At 43.8% G+C, this 20039-nt stretch overlaps 1 protein-coding gene across 1 annotated transcript; it reads left to right on the top strand.

Annotated features, from left to right (window-relative positions):
- The first annotated feature begins 789 nt into the window (after positions 1-789).
- MRPS33 (mitochondrial ribosomal protein S33) lies at positions 790-11674 on the top strand. Its single transcript, XM_043589725.1, has 3 exons — positions 790-857; positions 6563-6804; positions 10900-11674. The coding sequence occupies exons 2-3, from the start codon at positions 6590-6592 to the stop codon at positions 11003-11005; spliced, it is 321 nt and encodes a 106-aa protein (XP_043445660.1). The 5' UTR covers positions 790-857; positions 6563-6589; the 3' UTR covers positions 11006-11674.
- Positions 11675-20039: the final 8365 nt, after the last annotated feature.

Genomic DNA, 20039 nt, shown 5'->3' with positions numbered 1-20039 from the left:
CGGGATACATTTTGGAGTGTTTGTGAATGGCTTTGAATAATGCTTAGAAAATAATGTCTTGAGCCTTACTATCAGTCAATAAAGACTTCATACAATGCCTGAGGTGTGCCGTGCTTGAGAGCAGATTTAGCATGGAGGGAAATACAGTATTTCCACTATCTCCCAAGCCTATCTAGGTAACTACTAAAAAGTCAGATAAATATCCCATCCCTCCTGCCTGAAGGGCCACTGGGGGAGATAAACAGGCAGCTCCAAATGGCGCCCTGATCCAGCAAAAGGTATCAAGAACGGCCCTCTTAGAGGTGTTACTAATCCACTATTAGAAAATGAGTAGGTAAGTGCAAGGAGAGGGAAATGGCATCGCCGATGGGCCAGAAAACCCTTCAGCCCCTAGTCAAGCAATGCCCTTGGAGCACATCAAGGCCTAGGCTGGATGAAAAAAAAGAGGAACGCAAAAAAGAAAGTGCATTTTATCCTCCACCACGCGGCACGCGCACGACCATTACTTTAGAGGTTTGGAGGGTTTATAGCTCTTGTCCAACAAAATACGGTTAGCGAACCCTGCAAGACTTTTCAGCAAAGCCAATCTTCCTCCCTAAACCACCACCTCCAGTCCACACACCCGAGGCACTGCCCTCACTGCGCAGGTGCCAAGTAGGACCTCTGAAGCCTCCGAGAGAGAGCGCTAGTAGTTCCGGGTTTCACTAGGGCTCCCCTCTAGCCGCAAGCTTCTGTTTCTCCACTGCTCTCCGTTGTAGAGTGGCGTCCGAGCTTAGAGCCCGGCCGGGGGCGGGCCTTCCGGGAGAAGGGCGGGCCTTCCGGGAGAGGGGCCCGCGGGAGAGGAAGGTCGCGCGTAGGTAAGGCTGTCCGGGAGCTTTAGGGGGGGGTTCCGTAAGTGTGCGATTCCGGCGATCGTGGGAGAGGTTCTGCGAGGGTCTCCAGCCTTGTAGAGTTGCCAAGAATAAGACGATTCGATTTCATTATTAACCAGCTCGGTGGTTTCACACCGTCCAACAGACAAGTTGGCCTTTTCCTGCGTAAATGGGGGCATTTACCAAACGAAGGACTCTAGCGTAGTTGCCTCTCTGACACAGTTACTGTCTTTCTGATTAGGTAGCGTGCAAGGCTCGGTTTGTCAGCTCATCCGGCGGTATTCTGTACCGTCACTTTGTGTGGGGATGCAGATTAATTTTGTTGCCAGTTGAAAGAAAAATATTTGCGGGACGCCTGGCTGGCTCATTCCGAAGAGCATGCGACTCTTGACCTTGGGCGTCTTGAGTTCCAGCCCCACCTTGGGTATGGAAATTATTAAAAAAAAAAAAAAACAAAAAAAAAATTGGGGAATACTCTAAGGATACAAGCGTCCGCTGACTTGACACCTGCTTCCATCACAAGCAGGCGTGATCCAGTCATTTGCAGGGGGTTGGTGGCGTTTTTGTTGAACTGAATAAAGCGGACTGACGTTCAGAGCGTTCGTGTCCCTACGACCCAGTGACAGTCTGTACCAGGTTTTAAAAATAATAAAGCATCGTATTTAGTTTTGTGAAACACGTGTGAAGAACGTGTGTGGGTTCCCTGAGACCTGATGATTATTAGGGCCACCACTGTGCCACGAGTATGCGTGTCAGCCTCGAAACACATGAGGTAGTAACTTAAGTGGTAGATGAGAAAACGGAGGCAAAGGATACCTACTACTGCAGACACGAAACGGCCATCAAAGCTCAGAGGCAAGATTCCAAATGGCTTTTCTACTGCAAAGCTGGTGCTCTCCAGTAACCAGTGGTTTTGAGAAAATGATGAAAACTCTCCCCAGCAGAATTTACGCACACACATTCAACATACACTTTTAAAGTTCGACGGGATTCATCCCGCTAAGGGATACCCAGGTTAAGAACTCCTGTACTTCATCTGCCCTTTTCAAAGAAAAAAAAAAAAAGCAAACCTAATCCCAAGCCAGTTACTGACCTTAATTTATTTTTTTATAAAATTTTTTTAGTGTTTATTTATATTTGAGAGAGACCGTACGCAGTCAGGGGAGGGGCAGAGAGAGGAGACTGAATCTGAAGCAGGCTCCAGGCTCTGTTAGTAGCACAGAGCCTGATGTGGGGCTCGAACCCACTAGCCCTGAGATTGCAACCTGAGCTGAAGTGGGACGCTTAACCTACTGAGCCACCCAGGGTGCCCCCAAAACCTGAACTCTTAAATGCATCAAACCTATCAAAAAGATCAGTGAGACTTGCCCCTTTATGCTAGAGTAAAAATATAGGAATTTTCTTGTGTGGGCTTAACATGTCTTGCTCCAGTACATTTGAACATATATATGTATATATTTTTTTTTCCTTAGCATTTTCCACTCCAGTTAATTTTTCTTCATGGTACTGTTTACTTTAGATTTCATTTAAGGAAAAATGATGTTTTTAAGTTTTTAAGTGACTATTTTATACTTGCTGGAATGGCTTCATGCAAATAAAAATCTTGACCTGTAAGTTACTTGCCTTTTCCTTTATTGTCTTTAAAATAATATTTTTATTTGTAACATAAAATTGAAAGATTCTGTAAGGAGGCATACTAGGATCCTTAAAAAAATCCTAAGTAAGGCTTTCCAGTTAAAAAAAAAAAAAAATTTAAAGCCAGTAAAAAGTGACAATTTACCAGTCCTAGAACCAGTATTTATGGACAACAGAACTGTGTAGCTGTTTTAGCCTATGTTAAAAAAAAGAACAGCATACCAGGTCACCTGGGGGGCTCAGTCAGTTAAGCCTCTGACTATTTTGGCTCAGGTCATGATCTCATGGTTCAGGAGTTCGAACCCCACATTGGGTTCTGTGCTGACAATATGGAGCCTACTTGGGATTCTCTCTCCCTCTCTCTGCTTCTCACCCGCCCCCCGGCTCGCTCGCTTTCACGGTCAAAGTAAATAAATAAACTTTTTTGAGAGAGAGAGGGCACAAGTGAGTGAGGGGCAGATAGAATCCCATGAGGGGCAAAGAGGGGGGGGTTGAGGAGAGAGAAGCGGGGCTCACCCAAAGCAAGGCTTGTGTTGTTTTGTTTTGTTTTTACCCAGAGTGGGTCTCGAGCTCACCCATTGTGGAACTCTAACCCATGAACCATGAGATCATGACCTGAGCCGAAGTCTGATGCTTAAGGACTGAGCCACCAGGCGCCCATAAATAAATAAAGTTAAAACAAAACAGAGCGTACCAAGCTCCTATGCCATTCTTCATCAGAGACATATGTCTGCTCTGTGGAAGGAGACTACAGAGCAGTAATTGATAATTGTTATAATCATTTTCCGTTTTCTTCTTTTTAGCAAATGGATCTTTATTTCTAGTAAGGGATTCAGGTTGGAAGAGGCTTATTCCCTTTCTCCATCATAAAAGTTTTAGGACTTGGATTTTGTGGTATAGCCGTGTCCCAATGGATTCTAATGAGACTTCTTTGCCATTTATGTCTCCCAGTAATTTCCTACATTACAAAGTGGGCCTGGAGATAACTTAGCATCCTATGATGGCTTCAGTGATTACTCTCCTTAGGGGTCCCTTCCTCCTTGCTGCCTTTCAAGTTACTGAGCTGCTGGTCCCCTCCCCTGCATGTCTCTGGCTGTCAGTTTTTGTAAGTGAGGATGTCATTCCAGGGAGATAGCGGTTTAACTGCATGAAGTGTGTAGCTCTTTTTTTAAGGTATCTCCTTTTTTGCATGGTTAAATGAGGACAAGGAATAGGAGCACCTGGCTGGCTCAGTCAGACCATGTGACTCTTGGTCTTGGCGTCATGAGCATGAGTCCCACATCAGGTGTAAAGATTACCTAAAAATAAAATCTTAAAAAATAAATAGGGGCACCTGGGTGGCTCAGTTGGTTAAGCATCCAACTTCGGCTCAGGTCATGATCTCACAGTTGGTGAATTCCAGCCCCACATGGGGCGCTGCACTGACAGCGAGAAGCCTGCTTAGGATATTCTCTCTCTCTCTCTCTCTCTCCCTCTCTCTCTCTCTCTCTCTCTCTCTCTCCCCCTCCCTCCCTCCCTCCCTCCCTCCCCTCTCTCCCTCCCCTCTCCCCTCTCCCTTCTCCCTTCTCCCTCTCCCTCTCCCCCCTTCTCTCTCTCTCTGCCCCTCCCCTGTTCACGCACAGTGTTTCAAAGATAAGCATTAAATAAGGACAAAGAATAAATAATTGTGTCTGATTAGATCATACGAGCACCAAACTTAAAAACACATTTAGGTTTTTTTTTCTTTTTTTAAGTAACTATTTACTGTCACAGTCTTAGTTATTTCTCACAGTAGCCCCACAAGCTTTGTTTTCCAAAAAGGAAACTCAGATTTAGAAAATAAGTAACTGTTAAAATGACCCAGCTAATAAATGGTAGAGCCAGGATGCTAACCTAGGCCTCAGGACTCCATGCTGCATCTTCATTTAAAAATAAAGCGATGGGGGGTGGGGGGGGGGGGGGGCGCCTGGACAGCTGTCGGTTACGTACCAGACTCTTGATTTAGGCTCAGGTCATGATCGGGTGGTTGGTGAGATTGAGCTCCACATAGGGCTGTTTGCTGACAGTGTGGAGCTTGCTTGGGATTCTCTGTTTCCCACTCTGCCCCTCCCCCGCTCACCCTGTCTCCAAAATAAACATTAAAAAAAGAAAAAAAGCAATGGAATTCGGAACATTATCTGTCTGAAAACATTGTAACAAAACAATAGTTCCCTGGCCATCAAATAATTGGTTGTGGAAATACTGTGCACTTGCAGAAGAAATTTATTCTAATGCCATAATAGCAGTTAAGCAAAACAAAGCAAAGGTGATTAAGAAACCGTTTGTTTTAGTTTTTTTTTTTTAATCTGATGTTCAGAAAAAGATAACTTTAAAGAGGAAAGGTAAAGCATGCAAAGAAACTTTGTAGCCTCTGAAGACCACTATGGAGTCTGCAAGGCCGTTAGAGGTTTACAGCACTGATTTATTACGATTTCATATTTATACATTGAACTGTTAATGCCTTTTTTTCTCACTGATGAAAATATAACTTTACCCCTAACAAGCCAACCCAACCCAACCCACTCCCATTCACACAACTCTAAGAGTTGAGAGAGAAGTGACAGGAAATGGAAAAAGCAAGGTTTGCATGGGATCCCCAGGTTGGAGGGGCAGAGAAGAGACCCTAGATCCAATGGTTCTCCCATTGCTGGCCTTCAGATGGCACTATTGGCCCAGGTTTGCTTGGTTGGTGTTAAACGATTGGTAACTGGTTTGAGATCCACATTCTGCAATTGTTCTGAGGTCAGCCTCTGCTCTTTCAATGGGTCTTGAAATGGACAAGAAAAATTCCTTAATTTAAACTGGTTTTGGGTTTTTTTTCTTTTCTTGCAAGTTATTTTGAAATTTACTGGGCACTATTCTTGTTTAGAGGGTGTTTGTTTTTTGTTTTTTTTAAGATTTTACTTTATATTTTGAGTAAACTCCACATGCTTCATTGACTGAGCCAGCCAGGCCCTCTAGGAAATATTTCTGTTTTCTATATTTTTTCCCAATTGGTTTTTCAAGATAGGTTTATGCCTTTTTTCTGTTTGGATATCAACTCCTTTTCACCCCCACCAGACTGTCCCCCAGGACAGTTTCTTAGCAAAGATTCTCCTCTCTCTCCAAATTTCACAGTAACTAGCACCATCAGCCACCAGGAAGCTCTGCATCTGGCCTAGGATGGGATGGGACGGCTATTCTACCGGCAATGTTCTTGATTCTTAGGTATTGCCTATTAATTTTTGATATATATTAGCTGAAATTTCTTCATATTACGGATAGCATCTTTCTACCTCTTTCAACATTCGATGTACTGTTTTCAGTTAATAAGAAGTTAGCTGGTGTGCACTGAGGCAGAGTATATAAGACGGAAGATAAGACAGATAACCTTATAACCCGTAAGTCCTTCCTTTCAGGAATAAAATGAATCTTAAGAGCCGATGGGTTTATTTCTATAAGACTACTGTCTCTGTTTTGTTTTTTTCCCCGAATGGCTCTCAGTCTCTAGGCAGAATTCAATCCAGCAACCTAGAGGCTAAATGACCTCATAACTCATTAGCAGTTCTCAGAGCCATCTGGAGCCCTTGAGGAGAACAGTGTTCAAAGGGCTGATAATAAAGACAACAGGATAATTATTTCTCTGCCATGATTAAACCTTTAGATGGCAAGCAGTCAGCATTTTTATTCTGCAGATTGCTGAGGTGGGTGTTTTCTGAAGGTATAATAACAATGCTGTGGTAGGATAACTCATTTGCCTGTCCTCATCTAGCCTACAAACAGGTAAGCTGTCAGTAAATAACAAAACAGTTCACTGTAAAAAGTTCACTAGAGCAAGGTAATAGAATGGAAATCCCAAATGTAAAAATTAGAAATGTAAATAAAGCATGCAAAGGAAACAACCATTCGGACTGTGGACATTTCCCAACTCCAAGGCATGTCCTGTCGGCCACATGACATGCACCTGTGGCCTGCTGGTTTCATTTTCTAAAGTGCTCACTGGTTAATCTTAGAATTTCATACACTAACCTGTTGATGTTTCTTCTCATTTTCTGTAGGGACCCTTGCTCCTTGCTGCTCAGGAAATGTCTTCACTTTCAGAATATGCCTTGCGCATGAGTCGTCTCAGCGCCCGGCTCTTCGGTGAAGTTGCCAGGCCCACTGATTCCAAATCCATGAAAGTGGTGAAGCTCTTCAGTGAGCAACCATTAGCCAAGAGGAAGGAGACTTACGACTGGTATCCAAATCACAACACTTACTTCGCACTCATGGGGACGCTACGTTTTCTTGGCCTCTATAGGTAATGGCAAAAAAGCACAAAGAGTAACTTGTAAGAGATTATTCTAGGAGATCAGAAAAGGAAAAAGTTAGTTTTTTTATCCTAATAGTTTCTTGGCTCTTATAAAAGTGCTCAGGTTGTTCAAAAGGCACAGTTTTGGGGGGAAAGGATTTTAAAATACTCAACAATGGTCACACCAGAAAAAAAAAAAAAAAAAAGGAAACATGCACTTAGTGGAAGACATATTTTAATTATGTCTAAACCTGGATAAACTGACTGGATATTGAGCTACAGAAATGTTTAATTATTAATTTAAGAGTACTTTAAAGGGATGCGGAGAAAAACTGATGCAAATTCTGCAGAAGAACCCCCCACTCCCCGTCCCCGCCCCCGCAGGACGCCAGAGCTGCAGGTTCTGATTGGTCAGATGAAGAGAGGCCCTGCCTGCAGCCGATCCCCTTCCTAGCGAGTTTATGGGAGCCTTCTTTCTTTCCTAGTGACAGTTTTTTTGCAGTTCTTATTTCCTTCTACCTTCTTCTGGCATTTAAAAAAAATTTTTTAGTGTTTATTTTTGAGAGAGGGAGAGAGCACGCATGAGTGGGGGAAGGGCAGGGAGAGGGAGACAGGATCCAAAGCGGGCTTCTTTGGACCACAGAGCCCGATGCAGGGCTCGAACCCACAAACTGCAAGATCATGACCTGAGCTGATGTCAGATGCTTAAGTGACAGAGCCACCCAGGTGCCCCCTTTTATAATGTTTATTTATTTTTGGCATTTTTAGTTTGTACCCTTTTTTATATATTAATTTGATCTAAAAAAAAGTTATAGTTCACCTTTAAGAGTAATGTGCGGATTGCACAGGCTCTTAATACCATGTGTTCCATATTTGTGTATGTATAGGTACTTGGGACTATGTATTGCTCTAGAAAGAAAAGAGATCAAATGCCTATGTGATCATTTTCTTTAAAAGAGAGCCTTAATTACCAAGCTAATACATGCTCATTATAAAAGAATTCAAACAGTGTGTAATTGTGTAAAGTTAAAATCTACCTTTTTTTCATGCTTATTTATTTATTTTGAGAGACACGGAGCAGGGGAGGGGAAGAGAGAGGGGGGAGAGAGGGGGGGGAAGAGAGAGAGGGAGGGAGAGAGAGAGGGAGGGGGAGAGGGAGAGGGAGAGGGAGAGAGAGAGAGAGAGAGAGAGAGAGAGAGAGAGAGAGAATATGAATCCCAAGCAGGCTCTGTGCTGTTAGCACAGAGCCCTACTCGGAGCTTGATCTCATGAATCGTGAGATCATGACCTAAGCTGAAATCAAGAGTCAGATGCTTAACTAAGTCACCCAGGCCCCCCCCCACCTTTTTTTTAATGTAAAATAAATCTACTTTTTGGAGTGCCTGGCTGGCTCAGTCAGAGCATGTGATTCTTGATCTTGGGGGTCATAAGTTTGAGCCCCATGTTGGGTGTAGAGATTACCTAAAAGTAAAATCTTTTAAAAATAAATAAATCTCTTTAAGAAAATTTAATATGTTTTAATTGCACATGTCTTAGGGCAGCAGTACAAAAGTTAATTTGGGACTATTTCATACAATAAAATTAATAATTCATTCCAGGTAACTAAAAATTGGTACACTCATCTATACAACAGAAATATTTTTAAGTATCTTCCATGTATAGACACTAAGATGGGCACTAGAGGAACAGCAGTGAACAAAACAGAATAGATTTTCTTAGTTAATATATTAAGAGAGATTATAATCCATGACACATTCTGAATTTCTGGAGTTGCTCTGGGACTTTTCTCCCTTGCTATTAGTCTGGGCTCAGAAAATAAAAATTGTATTGTGACCCAAAATAAAATATCACTGGAAGGCAGATCTCCTGAGTAGAAAATTACAACCCATAACAAAGTCATATTCAGCTATTTTAATTTACCTGTTTGGTGCCACTGTACATTTGTTTGAAAAATAAAACCTTGACTATCTTTGGGGATAGGGAAAAAATACTTAGTGGTTAGTTACCGTGGAAAAGCACAATTCTTTTCTTTTTATTTTTTTATTTTTTTTATTTATTTTTGGGACAGAGAGAGACAGAGCATGAACGGGGGAGGGCCAGAGAGAGAGGGAGACACAGAATCGGAAACAGGCTCCAGGCTCTGAGCCATCAGCCCAGAGCCCGACGCGGGGCTCGAACTCACGGACCGCGAGATCGTGACCTGGCTGAAGTCGGACGCTTAACCGACTGCGCCACCCAGGCGCCCCAAGCACAATTCTTTTCATGTATTTGGTCACTGGTTATGGTAAATGGTGCCTCTAATGGAAGACCTCCTGTGGCATTGGGCAGGATGAAACTAGACGATCTTCAATAAAGAAAATATTGCTCAAAGGCCTACAAACGAGGGAGGGACGCACAGGTTCTCATAAACACTGACTCATTCAGTGACACAGGTGCTTGGGCTGTATCATCACAGAGACAAAGACCCCTGCCTTTGGAGCCTTCCTTCTGGCTGAGGGCTGGCAGGAGTGGAGCAGGGAGGGAAGAAGAGGAGAACAGATGTAGCGGATATGCTACACAGCTGAGTGTGCTGTGGGGGAAAAAATAGTAAAGCCGCCTGAGCAGGATCAAGAATGCTGACAGGGCACGTGGTGGGTGGGGAAAGGATGGGTCACGGTATTAGACAGGACAGTCAAGGTCAGCCTCTTTGAGAAGATGAGGTCTAAGCAGAGACTTAAAGGTAGTGAGTAAGTCAAGTGGGACCTAGGAAAGAACTTTCCAGGCAGAGCAAAGGCCCTGAGGTTGGCGTGTACCTGGTATGTTCCAGGGGTAGCACGGGCTATGGAGAGAGCGGTAGGGCCACAGGCAGATCATGAAGGGTTCTGAGGGCCATGACAAGGTCTTGGCTTTTACTCTGGGTGAAATGGGGAACCGTTCATAGGCCTGTGAACAGAGGAATGGAGTTTTAAGAAAAGTGAAGAAGACTTTTGAGTTTTAGAGTTTTGAAGAATTACTCTGGCTGCTCTATTGAGAATAGATTATTTGAGGGCAATCATAGTGAATTCCAAATAGCTCAGTTGTGTCCATCCTGTTCATGGAATGAAACTGTGTACCCTAGAAAACCAGTCTATTTTAAAACCACCCTAAGGAGTGAAAAATTGGGCCCAGCAACCTCTCCCCCCCATATTTAATTCATATGCCATTATTATCCACTCTTTACAGATGTGGTACAGAGAGGGAAAAGTCACTTATCCAAAGGCATACAGCTACTAAATGTTAGATGGAGCCGTGATTTAAACCCAGGTTGAAATGGATTCCAGGGGCACCTGGGTGACTCAGTCAGTTGATTGTCCAACTCTTGATTTTGGCTCATGTCATGATCCCACAGTTCATGGGATCCAGCTGCTTGGGATTCTCTCTCTCCTCTCTCTCAACCCCTTTCCAACTTAGCCGCACAAGCTCACGCATGCTCTCTCTCTCAATAAATAAACTTTATAAAGAAAAGAAAAGAAATGGGTTCTAGAACTTACATATTAAAAGGTATTTGATCTTAGAATGCAGACATTTTTCTAGAGTATAGGCCGTCTTACACCCCATCCACATGTCCAAACAGCCCTGGCTTCTTGGTCTCTAAATCTGTCTGTTGACTTGGCTTCCTTCTGCCTGAGCCTTTCCCCAGCAGCCTTTTCGTGTGAATCATCCACGGCCATGAAGGCAGCTTCCTCCAGACCTCTTCTCCTTGTAGGACGTACTGGTTCCTGCAGCTCTCAGGGTCTCTGTGTAGCTATTGAAGCTCATACCCACTTTCTGCTTCCCTCTGTTCAGTCTTAGTGTTACAGGGAAATTTGGGGTAATTATTAGCACTGTATCATAGTTGCATAGGTTTATATGGGCTGGCCTGGGAATTTAACTGTCGCTCATGGGGACACTGTGACTCAGAAGTGAACTTCTGGAACACAACTCATGTATACACTGGGGACTCCCTGTCCTTTCTGTTCACCAGGCTGAGCACATGCCCTGTAGAAGTCAAGGACCGATAACCACAACAGCCTAAGGGAAGAGTGCTACATTGGTGTGCTTTTCCACTCGGGTACAAATACTGGCTCTTTTTCTTTCTCCACTCAGAGATGAGCATCAGGACTTCAAGGAGGAGCAGATGCGTCTAAAGAAGCTTCGTGGCAAAGGGAAACCAAGGAAAGGAGAAGGGAAAAGAGCAGCAAAAAAGAAATAGTGTTGGTCCATCAGGAGAAAAAACTTCTTTCTCAGCAACTGGCAGCAGAAGAAGGTGTATTCATCTTTCCACATCTTGGAGGAGTGGGAGCTTCCTAAACTGAAGATTATTTGGAGGAACACAATCATTTCTGTGTTGAAGTCCAATCCAGTTGAATTGTGACTGGTTTCTGGGACATGTTATAATTCTGCAAAGCTGTTTTGGCCTTGGTTTTTTACTCAGATGTTTACCTCTTTCTCTAAAGAAATGATTGAAGAAGGACTCATTTGGGGTGGAAATGGGATGTTGAGAGCACGGGGACAAACTCATTCGATGAGCATCCTTTAGTGTCCTCAGTATCCCTTCTTGCTTCCCCCACTGCACCAGCCCTGAACTCCTCCACCCCTCTGACCGCTCAGCCACCGTCTCCACCACCAAGCTCATCAACTTTAGGTACCTCTCCACCTATTCCTTGGAGACTATCTAATAAGATAGATTTGTGGGACACGGCTGTACCTGCTGAGAGAGTACTGAGTACCTGCTGTATACAATGTACTGGGGCCCTGGTAATACCATGGTTAGCAATAGAAAACTGTCCCTACCTTGTGGAACTTTCAGGCTTGTGGGGAAGACTAAATATTGTATCATTACACAAATGAAATTGTATTAAACGCTACAAAGAAAAATCCAGACTTCTGCGACAGTGTGGATCAATGGATGGCTCAATCCAGAAATAGCAAGAGGCCCAAACTTCAGGTAGTTTCAAGAAGGCCTCTCTAGGCACTCCTGGGTGGCTCAGTTGATCAAGTTTAACTCCTGATTTCGGCTCGGGTCATGGTTCATGAGTTTGAGCCCCACATCGGGCTCCATGCTGACAGTACAGAGCCTGCTTGAGATTCTCTCTCTCTGCCCCTCCCCCCATCTGTCTCTCAAAATAAATAAATAAACTTAAACAAAAAGGCCTCCTTAAAGAGGCCTTGATCTCGGGGTCATGAGTTCAAGCCCCACGTGTGGTGTAGAGTTTACTTAAAATTAAAAATTTTAAAAAAATGGGGGGATGCCTGGGTGGCTTGGTTGAATGTCCGACTCTTGATTTTGGCTTAGGTCATGATTCCAGGGTCATGGGATCAAGCCCCATGTTGGGCTCTGTGCTGACCATGGAGCCTTCTTAAGATTCTCTCTCTCCCTTTTTCTCTCTGCCCCTCCCTGCATGCTATGCCTCACTCTAAAATTAAAAAATTTTATGGGGCGCCTGGGTGGCTCGGTTGAGCATCCGACTTTGGCTCAGGTCATGATCTCACGGTTTGTGGTTCAAGCCCTGTGGTTCAAGCTCTATGCTGACAGCTCAGGGCCTGGAGCCTGCTTCAGATTCTGTGTCTCACTCTCTCTCTGTCCCTCCCCCACTCATGCTCTGTCTCTCTCTCTCTCTCAAAAATGAATAAACACTACAAAAAATCTTTTTTAATCTAAAAAGAAAAAATGATGGGAAAAGTGTGTGAGGCACAGAGAACCCTATTGCAAATCCCTAAGGTAGGAAGAAAGTGTCCTGTTCATGGAGTGGAAAAAAGAACACAGACTGTATAGGTTTCATAAGGAAACAAGAGGCCAGACCATGAAGGGCTTTGCAAGTTCTGTACAAAAGCTTGGAGTTAACCAATGCAGTGAGTGTGTAAGGTGTTATTTCTTTGAGAAAGGAGTAGCTAGCTGCTCATTTTACTGTATTCTAGCAGTGAGGTTCCAAAGAGGTGGTGAGGCCCCTGATTTTTTTTTCAAGTTCCAAAAATCTAACGTCTAGTAAATTTTTTGAAGTACTTTTTCTTTTCTGTTGTAAAATTTACCATATTAACCACTTCTTTAAAATTTGTTTTAATGTTTATTTTTGAATGACAGAGACAGAGTGTGAGTGGAGGAGGGGCAGAGAGAGGGAGACACAGAATCTGAAGCAGGCTCCAGGCTCCGAGCTGTCAGCACAGAGCCCGACACGGGGCTTGAACTCACGAACTGTGAGATCATGACCTGAGCCAAAGTTGGAAGCCTAACCGACTGAGCCACCCAGGCACCCCCCATATTAACCACTTTTAAGTATACAATACAGTAGCTTTAACTAGATGCACACTGTCCAGCTAAAAGACTTTTTAAGGGCGTTTCTGCCTCTCTCTGGAAAAGAGCAAAGTACCCGCAAGAGTACATATAGCAGCTACTGAAGCTATGACTTTCTTTCCCTGCAGCATCAGAAGTCCTGGCAATAACTTCCCTGCAAATAATTCCTGAATCAGTAAGAATCCCATCCCATATCTCAGATAAATTATATTTTTAAAGATACATGATCCAGATGGTATGGCTGGGGCCCATATTATAGCTTTAAAAACTACTTAAAGCTGGGTAATTTGTGTCTCATTTCATCAGGGGACTGAGAATCTATTCATTTAGAATTCTCTGAGCACTTGCCCTGTGCCTGCCACGTGCTAGTTGTGGAGGACAGACTCAGTCCCTAAGGTTGTATGAATGACAGTTGTGTGATCCCAGGGATTTGCTCAGAAAAGTGTACACTTTCTGTTATTCTTGGCCAGTGCAGCTGAGCCAGGTGGGTGGAAGATTACCCCAGGATGTCGGGCTGAGAAACAGGCTCTCAGCCTGAACACGGTGTAGAACAACCCAGTGGATGTTTCAAATGAGGCCATCTCCAACTTGTGGAGAAGGCCTGAATGTAAGAGGAGCTTAAAAGAATTAGCATGGTATTTTAAGAGAGACCACATCAGATACCAATAGCTGACCTGAGTCGGAAACAAGCAGAGGATCTGGGTGTTGGTTTGCTGATGGCCCCTGAACCTACAAAGAGCCTTAGCAGTGGTTGATAGGTTTGTAAGTGACTCAGCAGTAGGCTGGTATGCCACTGCTCCATGCTGAAAATCCAAAACTATACCTAAAATTTACTTGTACATAAGCTGTACCCTGAAACCCATCTGACACAGTAAATGCTACCTGACTTAAAACAGCCCGTACTGGGGCGCCTGGGTGGCGCAGTCGGTTAAGCGTCCGACTTCAGCCAGGTCACGATCTCGTGGTCCATGAGTTCGAGCCCCGCGTCAGGCTCTGGGCTGATGGCTCAGAGCCTGGAGCCTGTTTCTGATTCTGTGTCTCCCTCTCTCTCTGCCCCTCCCCCGTTCATGCTCTGTCTCTCTCTGTCCCAAAAATAAATAAATGTTGAAAAAAAAAAATTTAAAAAAAAAAAAAAAAAAAAAACAGCCCGTACTGAACATGGTGGACAGATAGGACGTAGAGGATAAAAGGGAAGGGGTAATTCTTGGTGCCATAAAAACAACACATTTCAGGACACCGGCGACTGTGGTTTAAGACAAGGACAAAGTGCAGTCGGAAAAAACTCTTTAACTGCAGGTGTAGGCTAGACAGATGTTTAACTGGACCTCTCTGGCCAAGACCAAGACTTTTGTGTTTTCCCTCCAATGTTTGGTATTCTGTGTGCATGGAGGATTTTGCCCTTGATTTCACTATGGCACAGTAAACCAGACTGGGCTTGGGATTCAGAAGTCATGGATTGTGGATGCAGTCCTCCTTACAGGCTTTGTGACCTTAAGTCACATTCTCTGAACCTCCTTCCATCTCTAAAATCATAGTGATGCTTCACTAGATTCATGAAATATTAAGATTTGTGAAAAGTACCATGTGAGTTGTAAAAGAGGAATCCAATGTTTTCGCATACAGCTCTTTGTGTGACTAGTGAGAATTATTACATCTTACCAATAAATTTTTCCGAGGTAGTGTTGACAAATATATGCTAAAAATATAAAATTCTCTACATTTACATGCAACACGACAGGTTCGGGAAGCAGTAGGTGCGAGATGCATTTTATTATTTATGTGATCATGAAACTCATTTTTTAAAAAGCATCATGTAGATGTGTGTATGTATATCTAAATGTGCATAAGCGTATAAACAGGATGCTTTTACTTGTTAAGCACCTTCTGAAAAAGAGTAAGTCAAAATTAAAAATTCCGCCCTGTTCACCCTTTCCTTTTTTCCTCACACATTTCCCCCAAAGCTTCTAAGTGCCTAATTTTAGAGATTTACAGGCAGGAACAAACTTCAAAGGAAATAGAGGGAAATGTCTCTTAAACTGCCAACTCTGTCTTCATTGTCCTTTTTCTTAAGTACTCATTTTAAGTTCAAAAGAAAGCATTAAAAAAAAAAAAGAATCAATAAAACAAACAGTAAAACATTCAAGAAGACTTAGAAAAACAGGGAAATACAGTAAAGCCCTGGGTATTAAGAACTAGAAACCAGTAAAACATCATGCTGAACTTAAAACTGAAATGTTTTTCTTTGGCTTTTTTCTTTTTTGAGAGAGAGAGAAAGAACACAAGTAGGGGAGGGGCAGGAAGAGAGGGAGGGAGAGAGAGAAAGAATTGCAAGCAGGGTTCACGATGAGCCCAATGCAGGGCTCGATCTCATGACTGTGAGATCATGACCTGAGCTAAAAATCAAGAGTCAGATGCTTAACCAACCGAACCATCCAGGTGCCCCTGAAATGTTTTTTAAATGATACCATGACAGCAAAAGAGGAGGATCATGAAACTAGGGTGAGTACTTGTCAAAGAAACTACCCGGATGCAGTTTTTTAACTTAATTGGACGTCTGGCGATATTATAAGTTCATGTCAAAGTAGAAACCAAAACTAAACCAGCGTAGATCCTAAGGCCTTTTTCATTCTACTTAAACGTGTTTTTTGAGACAGAGAATAGATTCATTTTTGGAGAACCCTCTGTGTCTATTACAGAAAATATGAGCTCCTTATTGACAATCTAAACTGGTGCTAAGTGCAAAATATCTTCCCAAAAGAGCCACAAAACTACTAACCGACCCACTGAGTTTAGCATAAAAACAACATTCTAAACAAATTAAAAGTCTTAGGACACATGTCAAATCTAAAAGACTGAGTATATCTAGCATGAGAACTGACCAGTTCATTAAGCACCAAACAAATTAAATATAAATTGCTAATAAAGTTAAAGATAGAGATCAATGCAGTCCAATCATCCAGAATGACTTCACAAGCAGTGAAAGCAATGAATGCAAGTTATGTCAACATTTTTGGAGCACTTACCCCACACCTGGCTTTGCATTTTATAGGCCTTATGTAACTCCAGCATAAGTAGTCCCATTTTACAGCTGAGGAAACTGAGGCTTAGATCTTGTGCCCAGGATCACACAGTTCTAAGTGTCTAGACTGAGGTTTAAATCCAAGCCACCTGACTTCAAAGCCTATGCCACCAATCACCACACTGTTACAAGTAGGATCATCCCACGCAGAGAGGGGGTTACGGCAAATAGCGTGTGCAAAGACCCACAGACAGAATTCTGGTGGGCAAGAGCTATAATGTGCGTGGCCTTGCAACTTCAGAGCCATGACTTCATGAGCCCTGAAGTTCCCCGTGTCCTTTTATGACCCGACAATGCAGCACTGACCTCTCTGAGTCTGAACGGTATTGTAACAATAACTACCATTTGTCCAGCGCTTCCCTATTTGCTGGGAACTGTGCGTAGCTCTGTAAGCTATACCACTTAATTCCTCCAACAACCCTTTGAGGGAAGTATTACCTTTCCCGTTTTGTAGGTGAACTTAAGTTTAGCACCGAGGTTCTCCACTGTGGCTGTGCATCCGAATCACCTGGGGGAGGTTAGAACGCTGTGCCTGGTTCCACTCCAGACCAACCTAAGGCGGGGGAGGGAGAAAAGTAAGTTCAGCTTTGATAATTTTGAAAAGCTCCTCAGGTGGCTGTACTGTACGATGGAGGTTAAGAATCCCTGGTTTAGAGCAGTGTTTCTCAAGCTTTGGTATTTAGCAGTAATCCAGAGGGCTTGTTAAACACGATGGCTGGGCCCCACCCACAGAGTTCCTTATTCAGGAGGCCTCAGTGGGGCCCAAGAATTTGCATTTGTAATAAGTTCCCAGGTGCTACTGGTCTAGGGCCACGCTTTGAGAACCATTCGTTTAAAGTCGTCTCTTTCTTCGTGTGTGCATTTTGCCTACTCTAGTAGCAAACACAGGTGGAAATTGCTGGCTGCTTAGCATGAGCTCCAGCCAGGAATGACTTCTGGGTCCTCTGGTCAGTAGGTGGTACTGACCCAGAATGGAGCCAGACTGGGGGCCTGGGCAACTGGTTTGACAGGTGGTGAGTCCTGAAGGAGTAGGAAGGGCTAGGTCACCCTGGGACTTCGGCCACTTGATAGGTCAGCCAGGGACCACTGAGGGGGGCTGGTGGGCATAGTGCAGGGAAAGCCAAGTCCTCAGGCAGAGAGCAGGTACCACACGGTGTGCAGGAAACCAGGAGCAATGTGACCCCCTGAGAGAGAAAGGCCGACAGCAGCCGTCAGTGCGTCAGTGCGGTGAGGGGAGCTCCAGGGGAATGAGTTCTGTGGCTACAGAGGCCAGGTAACAACCCTTGCTTATCGCACACATTCTTGGTGGAAAGGCTAGATGATGGAGCTGAAAATAAAGTCAGGGTGGCAAAGTCACTGCCATGTGAAAATGAAAAGTAGATACAACCTGTTAGGATTCAGTAAAGGGGAAGTAAAAATTAACTCACGTAACTCTGTACGCAGCCATTTAGAAATACACGTAGAATGTAAAAATTGGGATTGTCTATTCAATGTTTTCTTTGCACGCTTTCCCTTTCTTTAGCCTGTACTCTTAGCTTTTGGTAGGAGACTAGCGGGAGTAAATACACGACTGTCTTTCCCAGTGACACAAGACCTACACTTGTCAGTCAGTGTGACTCCATTAAGACAGTAAGGCTCAGAGGATGGGCTCAGCCGGCCTGCAGCTGAATCATCACCAGAGACTTCTCTGAGTCAGCAGGCAGGGATGCAGCCTAGGCATCTGCATTTCCAACAAGTCCTTCCAGGTGATTAATATGCAATCTAAATTCTGATGGAACCCTTGAAAACCAGAAGATAAACGCTGGTTCCACGACAACCTACTGAGCCACAAGATGGAGGCATCCAGATGACCCTGTGCTTGTCAATGTAGCAACACATGTCTTGAGTCAACCGTGAATTGTGATATCCTCATCACCAACCTCCTTCAGCTTCTGATTTTATAATTCTCTCCAGCAAGCTCACATGTCTGATTTTATTCTTAGTGAGTCCTTGGCGCTAATAATTGCTTATCATTCTATAATGATCTAGGATGATCTTATCTCTACAGTGGTCTTTGTGGGGGCATGTTCAAGGTTACAGAGGTAGCAAGGATACTGCAATCCCTGGATGCTCAATTCCAGGCTTGTGGGCTGTTCCAGACCATCTGTGCAGGTTGTAAACTTCATCGCAGAAAGGAAAGCATAATCAGAATTATTCTTCTTGTGAAAAATAATCACTTGATCTTTCCTCCTCTTTTATAGGTCTTATAAAGTCTCCCACTGCATTTCACAACCAGCATAAAGAGCAGGGAAGATTAAAGTGAAGAGAAGCTCAGTGATCTCATTTGGAGATCACAGTCTGTCTAGTTAGCACAACAGGTGGGCCTCCAGTGTTTTTGCCACATCGCAAAACCAGGCAGGCACCAGCTCCCCAAGGAGGGAAGGGTGACTGGGTGATGCGAAATAGGAAAAAAAGAAAATTAAGACCACCCTAAAACACGATTCATTGCCAAGTGTTTTGCAAAGAACAAGTATTATTTCAATGACAAAAAAAAAACCACGTTATTTTTTAGAAAGAACATTGTCATGAGATCCTAACAGCTTGCCAACTGATGCAGCTATTTTCTTACTAAAAAGGAAGCACCTGAGAAAGCATCAAACTAACTCAAAATGGTCATTTGAGTTATGTTTTTCTAATTGTTATTATTCTTCAGGAACCCAAATCAATTGAAAAATGTGTGCAAACCCCATGAGTCCTGCCTTCCTGTTTATCTCCCACCAAAGACCCTCAGACTAAGGAGTTCCCCACGGCCCTGCTGCCTTGATCCACAGCAACTGACCAGGCCTGCCTGAACCCCTCTCTTCCCTTTCCTGCAGTGCTTGCTCCTGCGTCACCTGAACAGGTGACCTCCAGGATGAGTCACCCTCATTTACACCCCTGGCTGGTTCAGGTACAATGAAGAATCTGTTTCTGAAATGCCAAAGTCTCAAAAAGAGAGGCTTCTAATACTTTTTATTAACTGCTCCTGGCAAGAGACAAATTTGTGCTTGCCAGCTTGCTCTAAGGTTGTGCCAACTGGCGGGCTCAGCCGAACTAGACAACAGTTTACAGTGTCTGAGCCTTTTTACTGGAAGTGTGCTGCCAGGACCCCCTGGGAGCTTGTTAGAAATGCACAACTGCAGGCCCTCCCCAAACCTTCTGAATCAGGATCTGCATGTTAACAAGATCCCCAGGTGGTTTCTATGCACCTGAAAGCTGGAGAAGCTTTAAGGTTTAGACTTGTATTAACCTTCAGAGTTTTCAGCGGTCCCAGGGACCCAAATACAGTCTTCCTGCCTTTACTCATGCAGTCCATCCTCTCTGCCTGGAAATGTCTTCCATAGCAGTTCATCATCCTGGCCAACTCCTACTCATTTTTCAAGGCCCAACCCAAAGATCACATCCCCATTGAAACCCTCCTGATACCCGGAGGGAGTCAAAACTAATCATTCCCTCTTCTGTGTTTCCTTGATATATTACATCTATTATGTTCAGTGTATACTAATATTATAGAATTTTCATGCCATATTATATTTATATGCTCACATGTCCGTGTCCCCCATAAGAATGTGAGTTACTCAAGGACAAAGAACACACTTTATTCATCTATGTTCCCTAGCACCCAGCCCAGGGCTTGAAACAGAGTCTCAGTAAAGGTGTCATGAAAACTACCTTTGGGGGCATCTGCGTGGCTCAGATGGTTGAGCATCCGACACTTGGTCTTGGCTCAAGTCATGATCTTATGGTTCATGAGATCGAGCCCTGCATCGGGCTCTGGCTGACAGCGAGAGCCTGCTTAGGATTCTCTATCTCCCTCTCTGCCTGCCCCCCATTCTCTCAAAACAAATGTTAAAAAAG

This window comes from Prionailurus bengalensis, chromosome A2, assembly GCF_016509475.1.
Source record: "Prionailurus bengalensis isolate Pbe53 chromosome A2, Fcat_Pben_1.1_paternal_pri, whole genome shotgun sequence".
Taxonomy (NCBI): domain Eukaryota; kingdom Metazoa; phylum Chordata; class Mammalia; order Carnivora; family Felidae; genus Prionailurus; species Prionailurus bengalensis.
This window is presented reverse-complemented; position numbering and strand designations above follow the sequence as displayed.